The sequence below is a fragment of the Ursus arctos genome, unplaced genomic scaffold, assembly GCF_023065955.2.
Source record: "Ursus arctos isolate Adak ecotype North America unplaced genomic scaffold, UrsArc2.0 scaffold_2, whole genome shotgun sequence".
In the NCBI taxonomy this organism is placed as follows: Eukaryota; Metazoa; Chordata; class Mammalia; order Carnivora; family Ursidae; genus Ursus; species Ursus arctos.
In genome coordinates, this window is record NW_026622874.1 from 42146209 (window position 1) to 42160099 (window position 13891).

The 13891-nt window shown below is 33.5% G+C and overlaps 1 protein-coding gene across 3 annotated transcripts in view; it reads left to right on the forward strand.

Annotated features, from left to right (window-relative positions):
• The window catches only part of KCNT2 (potassium sodium-activated channel subfamily T member 2), a 346348-nt gene that overhangs the window by 111538 nt on the left and 220919 nt on the right, over positions 1-13891 (forward strand). For all 3 annotated transcript variants that reach the window (XM_048225452.2, XM_026489786.4, XM_048225453.2), the window contains exons 4-5: positions 5400-5448; positions 7871-7930. In XM_048225452.2, coding sequence (XP_048081409.2) covers positions 5400-5448; positions 7871-7930 — 109 coding nt within the window. The remainder of the gene's footprint in view (positions 1-5399; positions 5449-7870; positions 7931-13891) is intronic.

Below are 13891 nucleotides of genomic sequence, written 5' to 3' on the forward strand. Positions count from 1 at the left end.
TAACGAGGCTAATTCAGCAAAGAGATTTATTTAATTAGAGCTTCTGAAATAATAAAGCTGTGGATATTTTGTGCTGCTTTGCTTTATTTTTAAGTCCCTTTAAAGTCAAAACTGATAGGAAAATGTTGCAAGTATGGACAAACCGAGGATACGAAAATAATATTACTGTTAATGTATGAAATTGCACAAATGACAAACTCTGATGAACACACAGTTTGTAGTAAATGATTTAAAGGAATTAGCAAAGGAAACACACCTCTGGCATTTTGCTTATGAATTTCATTGAGAGATGAGCCATCAGCATTGACTCATTGCTTGCCGGTGCTTCACTGTGTGTCAAAACGAATGTATCCCCTTGCACTTTAAAAATTGCGGAAGTGATTATTAGTTTTTAACATCAAGTGATAGAGGCAAGGTAAGAAGCACACAAATGTGCTTATATTGTATGGTATTTGGATTTACATTGAAAATCAGTGCCTAATAGAGCAACAAATATGTTCAGGTAACATTCACATTTTAAAGATTATTTCTTCTTTAGGTAATAGCTATTAAAAGAAGAAATTAATTTTGACAATATCTTTTATTTATGTATATATATATTTTTAAAGATTCTCTTTCTTCCTTTCTTTCTTTCTTTCTTTCTTTCTTTCTTTCTTTCTTTCTTTCTTCCTTTCTTTTTTTTCTTTCTTTCAGGGAGAGAGCGTGCATGCATGCACAAGTGGGGGGAGGGAGAAGCAGACTCCCTGCTGAGCACAGAGCCCAAGGGACCTGGGGCTCCACTGACTCTGGGATCCCGAGATCATGACCTGAATGGAAGTCAGACGCTTAACTGACTCAGCCACACAGGCGCCCCCACAATATCTTTTCAATATTTGATGACCAATCGGAAGGAATGTTATAATGTAGACCTTTTTTTCACATATATTGGCTGTAGTATAGATTAAAGTAGTACCATGTGCTCTAACATATAATATCAAAAATTCAAAAGAATTTTTTTTGTTTACTAGAGTCTAATGCTGGTGTTCTTCCTGTAGATCTTTTCTTTATTTGATGGTTTACATGTACATGCACGCACACACTCTGTAACATGGTAAGCACATTATTATGTATGAAAACCACTTTTATTTTGTGTGTCTGTGCTAAGACCTAAGCATCCTGTGCAAACAGCTTTGGGAAAGGTAAAGAGATCATGGAGAAGGTATATATATATACTTCTTGAAATTATTGGCAACAAATGACAAGCATCACTTTTACTTGCATTTTATTCTCAGATCTCATGTGAGAATCAGTCATATCACCATACTTTCACAGAAAGGCTGAGAAATGTAGCCTTTGGCTGAAGAGTGCCTTTTTGTACTCAACTCTATACCATGGAGAGGGGAGAGGAGTGTTGATAGAAAGCTTCAGCCAGTGCACATGTGATGGAAAGACTCTTAAAGTCCAGTCTCTCAGAGTCAGCATTTACTCCTTCCTGCAGTACCTCTCACAGTTGGCTGTCTAACCTGGTATGAAGCATAGCTAGTCTTTTGAAAGGAATCAGTTACTGAAAAATTTTCCTAATATACTGTCAAGACTCTACTATGTGTCAGTACCATGGTCTTTTTGGTTTCAGACACACACTAATTTTTTTTTTTAAGATTTTATTTATTTGAGACAGGGAAAGAGAGAGAGAGTATGAGCGGAGTGGAGGGGCAGAGGGAGAGGGAGAAGCAGATTCCTGCTCAGCGGGGAGCCCGACGGGGCTTGATCCCAGGACCCTGGGATCATGCCCTGATCCAAAGGCAGATGCTTAACCCACTGAGCCACCCAGATGCCCCATTGGACACACATTAAATTTTATATGTCTTTGAGCTGTGGGCCTTGTACCATACCTAGTACTCAGTTCTCAGTATTTGTTATGGTTAGGAGAGTTTTATCAATTCCACCATGGTTTAGAGTATTATACTTTTGTTAATACAATACAAGCTGCATTTGTTTTCTTGGAGAGCTACCGATCTGCATTCATCTCGAATTTGTGAGTCACAGGTCCTTTCATATGAATTAATTCCCACATATTGACCTTATGACTTTCATGTATTTAACAAATGCTTTATTCTTCTGGTTAACATATTCACCCTTGGACTTCTGCCTCAGTTGCTAAAGCTCTCGGACATTTTTTAGCAGCTATGTTCTTACCTTTTGGAGAAGCCATAAATAAGCATGCTGTGAAAAGTGGCTGAAGCTACAGGTCACTAACTTTCTATATTTAACTTTCGCCATAACTTCCATGATTTGATATGGTTCTTCCAGTTTTCATAATGATGCCTCAAAGATGGATTTCATCTATAAACCTAGTTCAGTCTGAAAAATCAAATCCCATACATTTTGTTTTTATGTTTGCTTTTGTTGTTTTATTTTTATAATGAACAATAGTGAAACTTATTTTCCAGTATTTTAGAGTTGGTTTATGATTATTACTATATAAATACCTATGCAAGGAAAAGAAGTAAAAATTACCTAAAATATCAACATCTGGAAATAAGTACTTTCAGTATTTTGATGACCAATCTTTTTTAAATTCTCTCTGTGTAAATAAATGTACATAACATGCTCATACTGATGTAGTTAGGTCAATATTATAAGCATTGTCTTTTCAATGATTTTTTTTCTCATTTTCATATTATTTCTATTGTTGATGATGAGGCTACTTTAATTCTCTTCCACTTCCTTTCCTGCTATAGTAAATATTCCTGTATCGATATTCCTTTCCTCTTAATGCTTTTTTGTCAGTGGGATTGAAACTGCATTTGGAATTATGGTCTGGTGCCAGTTTCTGTTTTCCCTTTCATTTGTTTTGGAGATGATCTAGAAATGTGCAGATCAGATCCTACATTCTCTTTTCATGACAAGTTCATTTTATGAAGAAGTGTTTGGGCACTAGCATTTTACTAAAATTTATACGTTATTCTTCTATGTATTTATCCAATTTAGTACTTAGTCAATTGGTGGAAAATATGACTTTCCATTGGAGAGCTAACTTCACGCTGCAATTTATATTTTAGAGTTTTGCAGAAATGTTTTTTAAGGATTACGAAACTGTTTCAGATGACATAGCCTTGTCTAAGAAAAGGCTTTTCTTCAAAGTCTTATTTAAATTTAAACACTTAGTATTTCAAGACCTATCAAAGTAAAATAACATCCCAGTTCAAAGAAAATGCTATTTGTTTGATAACTAGCTTTAGCACCTCCATGTTAAGTATAATTTCTCTTTGAAAATGCTATTAAACTTCTGATTCACTATTTTATAATTTTCCAGATATTGCTATTTACTTATTTAGTAGTTTTTGTAGCACATCGTTTTTATCTATGAAAAATGTCCATATCTCTCTTCATTCTTACATATCTTGTCGCTGAGAATATAAGAGATGTATTTTGGAAAGGACAGTGTTGCTGAACTCATCAGCCATATTTTTGCCTTCATGGCACCATCCGTTTGTTTATATTGAATGCCTAACTTACTATAGGTTTGTACTCACAAAGACATTGGGACTATAATGGTGAGTAAACTAGACATACTGTTTCATCTTAGGGAAACTTGCAGTTTAATGATAAGACAACTATTACAGAAATACATATGCAAATAAATGTAAAGTTATAACTGACATAAACTGCAGAAAAGGTGTGGTGAGTGCGCCTAAGAGATTAGTTGACTCCATTGATCAAGTGGCAGCTTCAATGAAGGTTTCCTAGAAAGAGAGTTGAGCTGAGAGCTCTATGATAAGGGAAGAGATCATGTAGAAAAGGCTGAGATAGGAAGGATCATGTCACAACTGAGTAAGTTTAAGAATGCCTATCCTAACGAAAGTGTAGTGTCAATACACAGTGGGGGGATGTGATTTAAATCACATTTAGAAAGAATCTCTGTAGTTGTAATTTGGAGGAAAAATGTAGAAGGCAAAAAGTAGTTTCCTAGTTGGTAGGCTTTTACAAGAATCCCATTTGCAAAAAATGGTAGTTTAGTTGAGGTAGGTTGTGTGGTTTTAGGGACAAAGAGAGGTAGATGCAGTCCACAGTTATTTGGTTGAAAGAATTGAAAAGGTTTGATGACTAATGCATTAAGTATTTGCAAATACAGGAGAGGAAAGAATCTAAGATGATGCCTAAGTTTTTGGGTAACCAGACATGGTGGGATTTGGTGCCATTTGCTGAGAGGTGCAAAATAGAAAGGACCAGTTTTTGAAAGAAAGGTCAGAGGTTTGGTTTGGAGCAATTGAAGAGATCAGTTGTCTAGGTAGTTGTGACATTCTGGAATTACACAGTACTTCAGTTTAAGATAGTAGGTAGTATTCTTTGAATATTATTTTAAAGTTTACAATTCTTTTTAAAACTAGAATTTTAGAAAGTTTATTGCTCTTTGTTATTATTTAATGTACTGCCAAAAGGAAATAACTTAAAGATCTAAAAATACACTTGATATTTATGGGATTCTTCTCATACTTCATTACGATAAAGAGTGACAAGGCTTTGTTCTGTCTTGTATTTTTGTTTGTTTGTTTGCATTTTTTGGGCATCATGATATACTATTCTCATCTTATATTGCTGTGAATGACCTCTCATTTGAATCAGCTATGCACAAAATAATGTAGGCAATGGTACGGTATAAAGAGTTAAAAATTAAAACTAATGGGGGCAGTCAGGATAGCATGTGACTTGACCTTGGGGTAGTAAGTTTAACCCCACGTTGGCATGGAGCGTACTTAAAAAAAATTGTAACAAGTGCCTACATTGGAAATGTATGGTGTTTTTTGCAAAGTATAAAGAATTTTTAACATCAGGGATGATAAGATTTTTAGGAGATATTTAAGGACAGTCACTCTTTGTCCTGCCTAATGTTTTATACTAACCTTAGTCACAGATTTTCTTGGTAGTATAATGTTTTATACAAACCCAAATCTGAAATATTAATGTCTTCTATGAGCTACTCACTGTATTCCGATTATTTATACTGTTGACTTTGTATTGCCAAAATATTAACAGTGTTAAAAATAACAAAATCTTTGAGTTTATAGAAGACCTTTAAGTGACTTTTCAATGAAGAATTGACTAGTAAAGGGTTTGAAGTTTTTCTGCCTTGCCATAATCACTCTTTAGATAAGGGCCCGTTATCTTTTCTTTCCTTATTAACATGAGAATAAAAACGAAATTAGAAAGGGTTTGGAAATAAACCATTTTCTATTCCTGGAATAGAAGCGAATATTATCAAAAAGAAAACTGAAACAATATAAAGTTTTTCTAATTTTAATTTTGATATTTTATTGCCTTTTAATGCAGCATTATTTAAATATTTCCAACTTCAATCAAAATTTAAAATGAATGCGGTTTTCATGTTTTTAAAACTAATACCTTATCTTTTTTTATAGGTCTCATATCTTTTGGGTGAACAGAAGTCTACCTTTATGGGGCTTACAGGTTATGTACAATTTTGTTTTATCCTTCTAATTCTGGATTTATTCATATTTCACAGAGAAATACTATTGGAGAGAAAACTGTTGATATTAAAAATGAGTTTGTTTTATTGCCTAATTAATCCTGATGCACGTTTTAGACAAACTTTTTTTCCCCCTTATCTTCATGTTTGCCTCAGCCCTGCAATCTACCTTTTGAGAATTTCCTTCGGATCAGGATTAGACTTCAGAAAGCTTTTGAGGGTGTGGAGAAAAACAGAGTAAACCAGTGTGTTGAGGCAACACAAGTTCCCCAAATGACTCTAGGTATTCATCTTCTGTAATCCTTGAAAAATTAATCAAAAGCCCATAACCATGTTTGCTCTTTTACTTTATATCTGCAGTGTCTGGAACAAGGTAGAATCTCAATAAATAATTATTAAATGCATAAACAAGTGAATGAACGACTCATAGTACCAATAGCAAGAGCTTGGTCCCTAAACAGATAATTTTGTTAATAAAACAAAAGTATGTTCTGGCAGAGAAGGAGTCCTGACGAAAGAGTAAGAAAATATGAGAGGGAACATGTCTGAATTATATTGTTGGGGTGTTCCCTAGAGTCCTCTATAGCTCTTCTTTGTTCCTTTTTTCTGTTGAATTTTATGCCCAGCAAACTTTTTGCATGTTCCCATCTCTACTCTTGTCTCTCTCCTACAGATATTTTTATTTTCTGTTATTTTTCAAAGGTAAAAGTTATTTAAAGAATACAGTCACTAAGATAAAAAGGTCAAAAATTACAGATTGGAAGACAGTTGAATCTTGGAAATAATGGAAAGACTCTAAAACTCACTGTTTATAAACAGCTTTAAAATATTTTAAAATCAAATGTTTGGTTTGTATTTTGAAGTCATGAGGATTGTGAAGTCTGTACATTTTAAATGGTATAAAAGATTATTTTAATTATGTGCATTGTGATCATAACAATGAAATCAAGTTTTTACTCTGGATATTTCATACTTTTTTGAAGTCAAGTTGCATTTTATTATTTTTGTACTGATTTGCATTACAGTGTAATTAATTACAAATACTTAAGTGTTCACTAAAAATGCAGTCTTTTAATCTCTAGCTTGATTCCTTTATGTGAGATACACATTTAAAGATACACATTTTTAAGAATAGTCATATATGACCTTGAAATACATTTTGATCTCTTCAAATTGCTTTTATCTGTTAACGATATTTTACAATAATAATAATAATGCTCATTTTCAAATAGGATTTTGAGTAATCCATGCTACAAATGTTGTAGAGACCCTCTAACACTACTTATAGAAAAAAAAGCATGGATGATTATGAGTTAAAGGACTTGTGGCAGAACGTCTAGGAGGTGTGCATTTTACATCAGAACAATGCCTGGCTTCCGTATGTTCTTCTCAACATATTTTTCTTATATTGCCATGCACTCATATGCTTTTTTATTGTCCTTCTGTTTTAATATTTACTTAAGTAAAACTTTTCATTCCAACAGGAGTTAAAATTTAAAACTCCAGGGTATCTGTCTTTTTTATGCAGATTGTCTTAAATCTCAAAATCTGTAAACACGTGTATTTGTTACCTGAGTCATTTCTTGCTTATGCTTGCTTATTTTGTTTCTATTCATCTACCCCAAAGTGCTGAGAGTACTTAATACAAAATAATTTGGCTATCTTTTCTAGTTACCTTTTCTGTTGCAAGCATAGCTTTTTGGTAGTTCAGCAGCAGAAATTGTATATGTGATAGTGAATGTAGAGAAAGATGGAAGCTTGTCTAGGACATGCTCTTCCAGCTGTGAAAGAGGAATTAGTTATGAAGTCCATTCAAATAGAATCTGAAAGTCTCTTGAAGTGTTGATGTGGACTATTTTGTTTAGTGTTCAAGGATGTTGCTATTTCATTTTGTTTGAGGTGGGTGACAGTAGAGAATATCTCTCAACTCGAAACTTACATTCTTTTATTTTCTGAAAGGAACTGCTGTCTTTGGTAGATGTTCCAAAGGTGGTGGAGGTATTGCTGGGATAGGGTAGTTATTTGTGGTGGGGCAGTTGTGTATGATTGTACATATTAGGAACATATGCAAAAGAACCTATTCTCTACATATCATGTAAACTCTAGCCAGTCTGACTATTCTAATCCCACATTTATATTTGAGATAATAAAAAATATTTATTAAGGAGTATTAGAAATATAAAACTAAGCTGAAGTGCTGGGTATGGCTTGCAACCTGCCACCTGTGTAGAGAAGCTGTAGTGCCACATGGTACCTCCTTATATCTATATCTGTATATTATACAAATACATACATACATACACACATATATGTACATATTTATAAAGTTAATAGTATTATAATCATGAATATATTTTTAAATTTCTCTTGCATTTTCTCATTAAGGTACAACTTTTTTTTTAGGTTTCAGTGGCATTGATAAGTCTATTTGAAACAATACTACTTGGTTATCTCAGTTATAAGGTAAGTTGTTTTAATTAGACGTTTTCGGCTGATAGAACACATTACCAGCATTAACCTAGTATTCCTCAATTTATAATTTATACTCTGGGGTAAAGCAAGTTATTCTTAAACCTCTTTAATTATTTTGGGACTCTGTGGTATGTGATTGTAGTTATATAGTAATGTTTTCCTTGGTGGCTTAAAAATATTTCACTAACACCTGTGGGTTAACTTACCTATTATATACATGCTTATGTGAGGCAAGCAAATAGAATGGTCTTGCTTTTAATTGTTCTTAACCTCTTTTTCTGATCTGTACAAAAAACATTGAGGGAGCAAAAAACATGTCTGTTAAGAATTATTTTAATGAATTCCTTAATTTTTGGTGAGGCTTTGTCTGGCTAACACAACTTAACAAATATTTATTGAGTCCATATTTGATGAAGAGCTCCATATTGTGCATTGTTCTTTTCTCAGTGAGTTTCCATCTAGAAAGGGGAATAGGCAGAAGAAAATTATTCAGATAACAATAATAAAAACAGAACAGTAAGTATTTCCACTGAGGTGCAAATAAAGTCCCATGGGGCTACAGATATGTTCTATTATAGGATAAAAAGAAAATGCTTGACTGATTTAAGCAGAGCAGAGTCTTTGAATCAGTGATTTCAATAAGGAAAGATGAAAATACAAGACACTAAGGATTTATAGAATTAGCAAAGTCATAAAAGAAGTAATGTGCTTATAAAATTGGAAGACTAATAAATATGTAAGTTTGGGCAGAATTTTGGGGGGCATTTGGGAAAATATTGGTTGGGAAAATTTGGCACAATATTGTGAGGGCCTTGTATAGCAACATATAATGGGAATTTTTGGAGGATGTTGAACATGAGAGTTCTGTAATTGTAATTAAGTTTTAGGAGTATTAGTTCAGAACATCTGTGCAGCACAGGTCAGAGAGACATTAGCCATGTGCTAAATTAAGACACAATTGCAGAAAGGAAAATTGGGAGTGAGTTTTTGGCTGGGTGAATGGAATAGACAGTTGATGCAAGATGAAATAAAAAGGTAGAAACTAAAGAAATCATCAACTGGTTGAGAAAGTTGAGGAAAAGGCAAAGTCAAATATCACTTTAACATTTTCTAAATTCAAATGACTGGGAACATGGCAGTAAAACTATGAAAAATTACATCAAGAAAAAATCAGATTGGGGTCAAGATAGATGGAATATTGAAAATGGTTTTGGAAATAATGAATTTGAGGTGCTTATGGATTGATTGGTAGACATGACATGTGGACAACTAAAAATGAGAATCTGGAACATGCAGGGAAGAGAGATTTAAGATGTGAGGTCATTTTCACAGATATGGTGGAGGAAGCATGCAAGTCTATTAAGTATGGGATAATAACCATGGGAAAAGCTAAGGCTCATTTGAGGGAGATGCTTATACTGTAGTTGTTGGAAGAAGGACAGAGTCATCAGGAAAGATAGAGACATAGAAAAGGGTAGGAAGATTTTGGTATGGCTGTCATATTCATCACTAACTTTCAGTTCACATTGTCGGCATGTACTATATCAACTAGTGTACTCAAAGTTATGTTTTTGGGGAACTCTTATCTAGCATATCAACTTCTTTCTCACTTTTTAAGACATACGGTTTTGAAAATAACATTCTTAGACTACTTTTAATCCTAAATTTAGAGCAAGAAATCTTTACAAACTCACCTTTTCCTCTGACTTTATTTTAAAAAACTCTCCTTAACTCCATCTGAAGAAAATAATGCTAATATCTAAGGAGGTGAGATTGATGAATTAGAAAGTATAGAAAGAAAAGAATGTGGGCTTTCCAAAAGATATAGACGGGTTGATTTAATATTTGTGAGAAAAAATAGGATGTTAGAAATTCTAAGGAAGAAAAGTGTTATCTGAAAGGCTGAGAGCATTGGAACTGCAAGTTTAGTAAGGACTTTGAGAAGAGGCCATTGAATTTACAGTTTAGGAAATTATTTGCTATTCATCTGTAAGAAACCAAGTTCAGTGGCTTACAACTGGGAGTAGAAAGTGTTAAATAAAGAATGTTGATTGACTGGGGTAGAGTCACTACCCTAGAAGTGGTCAAATGAGTCAGAGAAGATTGCCCAGTGATGGAAAAAATATGCATCCTTTAGAGAAAGTAAGTAGAGGGGACTAAAAAAAAAAAAAGATAGATGAAGCAAGTTTTATACAAAGTAAGAATAAGCTGGAATAGGAACCTGAGGTCCACTGATTTGCTTTTGCTACATTCCATTCTTTTCTGAGAGCACAGAAGATGGAAAATGGTGCATGAAATATTTTGAAGCTAGAGAAGAGAAGCTGAAAGACCTTACATGTAGGTAGTCACTCATCCCTAAATTACCTGGAAAGTACTCACACAATGATGAACAGCATAAACTAAAATGTTGAAGAAGATCTTTTAATGGTTTGAGTATATCTCTTTGTTGAAATAGGTGCTTTATAAATGTATATTGATTGACAAATCTAGATACCTATAAGAACAAAATAAAAATCAAGTAAATTAATATCCAAGATTTTATCTTCTAAGTTAGTATTCAAGTAGATGATGAAAGTTGAAACTAATAAAAACAAAATAACATGCTAAAAATTAAGCACGTGGTATTTTTGGTAAATAATTAAATCTCTTTCACTAGTGCAAGAGTGTGTATAGATATATAAGTGGTCAGAATATTAATCTGCATTTGTGAATGTATTTGCTTTAAATTCTAGCCAAAAAGTAATATGAAATTAACTTTGGTGGTTAATGGAACTCTTAGCCCTAATTTAAAAATCATTTAAAAAACACAAACAGATTCAAGATAATTTTCCATCATAACCATGTGATGTTGAGATTTGTAATTAATTACTTCCTGCCATTTATAAAACGAGGGCAAAGCATTATGAGACCTAGTAGCATTGTAAGTGCTAGATGATATATAATCTTTCCATTCTGACCTTCATAAACATTAATGGCTTAGAGGGAGGAGAGGTAGATGAGTTGAGTTTTGTGTGTTTCAAAAGAAAGGATAAAAAGGAGTTATGTGACATTGGAAGGATAGGTTGCTGTTAATTGCTTTCTTTTCTCTCATAAATTCAGTCAAACTCATGGACTCTTTTGACCCCTCCAATAGACTGTTCGATAAAATATTTGGAATGAATAAATTAAGTAGTTGGTAACTATTTATGGCCTATAATTAAGGCAAATTTGGATAGCAGAAACTCAAATGAGCTCCTTCTCTCAAATCAGATTTTTTTTTCAAATTAGATTTTTAAGAAAAATTATAGAGAGGTATGCAGAAATGGATATTGCATTAACAACTATATATATTCCTAATATGGTTCTTTGATACGTTAAGTTCTGAGCTATCAACATTCATAGCAAATCAATATTAATTTTTTTATATTTGTTTACATATATATACAGATAATGTGCATATTTGTATATATTATATACAGAGATATACAATATTTAAAAACAAATTTAATACAGTATTCTTTCTGTAAGCACTTTATAATTCTTAAAATTAAACGTTCTAAAATAAGCATGATGACTTAATCCTTAACGAAACAGCTTAAACTATCGTGGAGACTGCAGGTTTTGAAAAATAAAGACTGATGAATAAAAGCTAAATAAGCAAAAACTCTGTAAAGTGCGTGTTGAGGTTAGCAGATAATGATTAAAAATCCCTGACATCAACTTATTTTATCCTCTATCCTACAAAAGTGCAGGTCTGTACTTAAATCATCATTCCATTCATGTTTATAGCTACTTGGCAGAACAACCATGGGCTCGCCCAGCAGTAAAGTTCTTATTCTTCTGTTACCATAAATACTCTCTATGTCTTTATCAACTGCTTTCAAAATAGAACTCTATTTATACACACACATTCATTAAATCAAAAGGAAACGAAAACAAACTCCAGCATAATTTCCAAAATTCTGCAAACAAAAATCCAACATACCTAGAAGGCTTCTGTTAAATCTACAGTTCTTTTTTCTATAACCACTTTATAAAAAGCAACAGTTTTGAAATTTGAACACCATGATGGGCTTCTTTCTGGCAAAGAACAAAGGATTTGACTAGGACTCCTAGGCACTCCTAGATACTGGTGACTTTTTTTTCCTGAGATTTTATTTAGAGAGAGGGAGAGAGCGAGAATGTGAGAGTGAGACTAAGGGCAGAGGGGGAGGGGGAGGGAGAAGCAGACTCCCTATGGAGCCTCAGGACCCTGAGGTCATGACCCGAGCCAGCGGAAATCAAGAGTTGGTCACTTAATGGACTGAGCCACCCAGGTGCCCCAATACTGGTGATTCTACTTATGATGCCATGGAAATGGTGAATCTAATTATTGTTCAGTTTACATTTAGAGATACAAAATAAGACTGCCTGAGGGTTACTACACTGTTTTAAATTCACTAAAAGAAGATAAGTTATCAGCTTTTTTAGTTATGTATTTACATACAGGTATTTTTAATATTGAAGATTAACGTGTTTTTAAAAAGTCCCTGGGTACATCTTGGTCTAACAACAATATTACCATACATCTTATAATTTTTTAAGTGCATTTTGGAGGTACATAGATAATAGTTACAAACTTCTGTTTTCCTTTATGATAAAAATAAAAGCCTGATACATTTTACAAAGTTACCTATTTTCCTGCATTTTTATTGATTAAGGAAAGTTATGTTCATACCAAATGTTGTAAATGGTTGGATTAATGTTTATTTATACTTTATTGAATTCTGTAAGAGAAATGTAGTTCTATACACTTAGAACAGATAAAGCTACCTAAGAAATTTCTTTTTTTTTTTTTAAGATTTTATTTATTTATATGACAGAGAGAGCAAGAGAGCACAAGCAGGGGGAACAGCAGAGGGAGAGGGAGAAGCAGGCTCCACTCTGAGCAGGGAGTCTGATGTGGAGCTTGATCCCAGGACCCTGAGATCATGACCTGAGCCAAAGGCAGATGCCCAACCAACTGAACCACCCACTGAGCCACCACCACAGAAATTTCTTTTTCTTCAGGAAGTTACCTGTTGGGGGGCTGCCTGTCTGACTCAGTTGATAGAATATGCCATCTCTTAATCTCAGGATCATGAATTCAAGCCCCACTTTGGGCATGGAGCTTAATGAAAAATAAATAAATAAATAAATAAATAAATAAATAAATAAATAAATAAAATAACCAACCTTTTGGAAAAAAGCCATGCCTTTTATTTCCTTTGTGAAGATAAGATGAAATGAAGTAAGTATTTAACATAATTTTGAAGGGCATTTTAGAATTTATTTTATGCTTCTTTATAATGCATTCTGTGGATACATACTGTTTATATAATGCATGCTGATTTATATAATGGAGGCCCATAGTTACTCCCTAACACTCAGTGAAACTTATGACTACTTTCTATGTTTATTTTTCATTAGCTAATTTTAGGGGAAATATTTATTAATGTATCTTTAAGTTCAGGAGACAACCGGAGATCTTAGAATCAAATGTAATGAATACCATAAGAAGACATTCATTTGTTTTTAGTAATGAGTATATTCCCTCATTGTATAATTTTAGATCAGGAAAATTAGCCCTCAGTGGGAAGTTTATTCATTTTCAGGGGATTAGCACATTAGGTGTACCTTTAGAAAAAAAAAATCCAGGTGATAATGGTAGGTGAATTGGAATGGGGCAAGAATGAAGGGAAGGAGACCAACTGGGAGCCTCCACTGGTCAAAGAGTAGGAATGAGGTAGAATGAGAAGGAGGGAAACTCAAGATCTATTTATGAATCAGGAGATCTTTTTCTTTTTTAAAAAAATCTTATTTATTTGAAAGAGAAAGAGTAAAAGAGAGAGAAAGAGAGAGAGCGCATGCCAGCGTGCACAAGTTAGGGGAGGAGGAGGGAGAGGAACAAGCAAACTCCCCACTGAGCAGGGAGCCCAGTGCAGGGCTTCATCC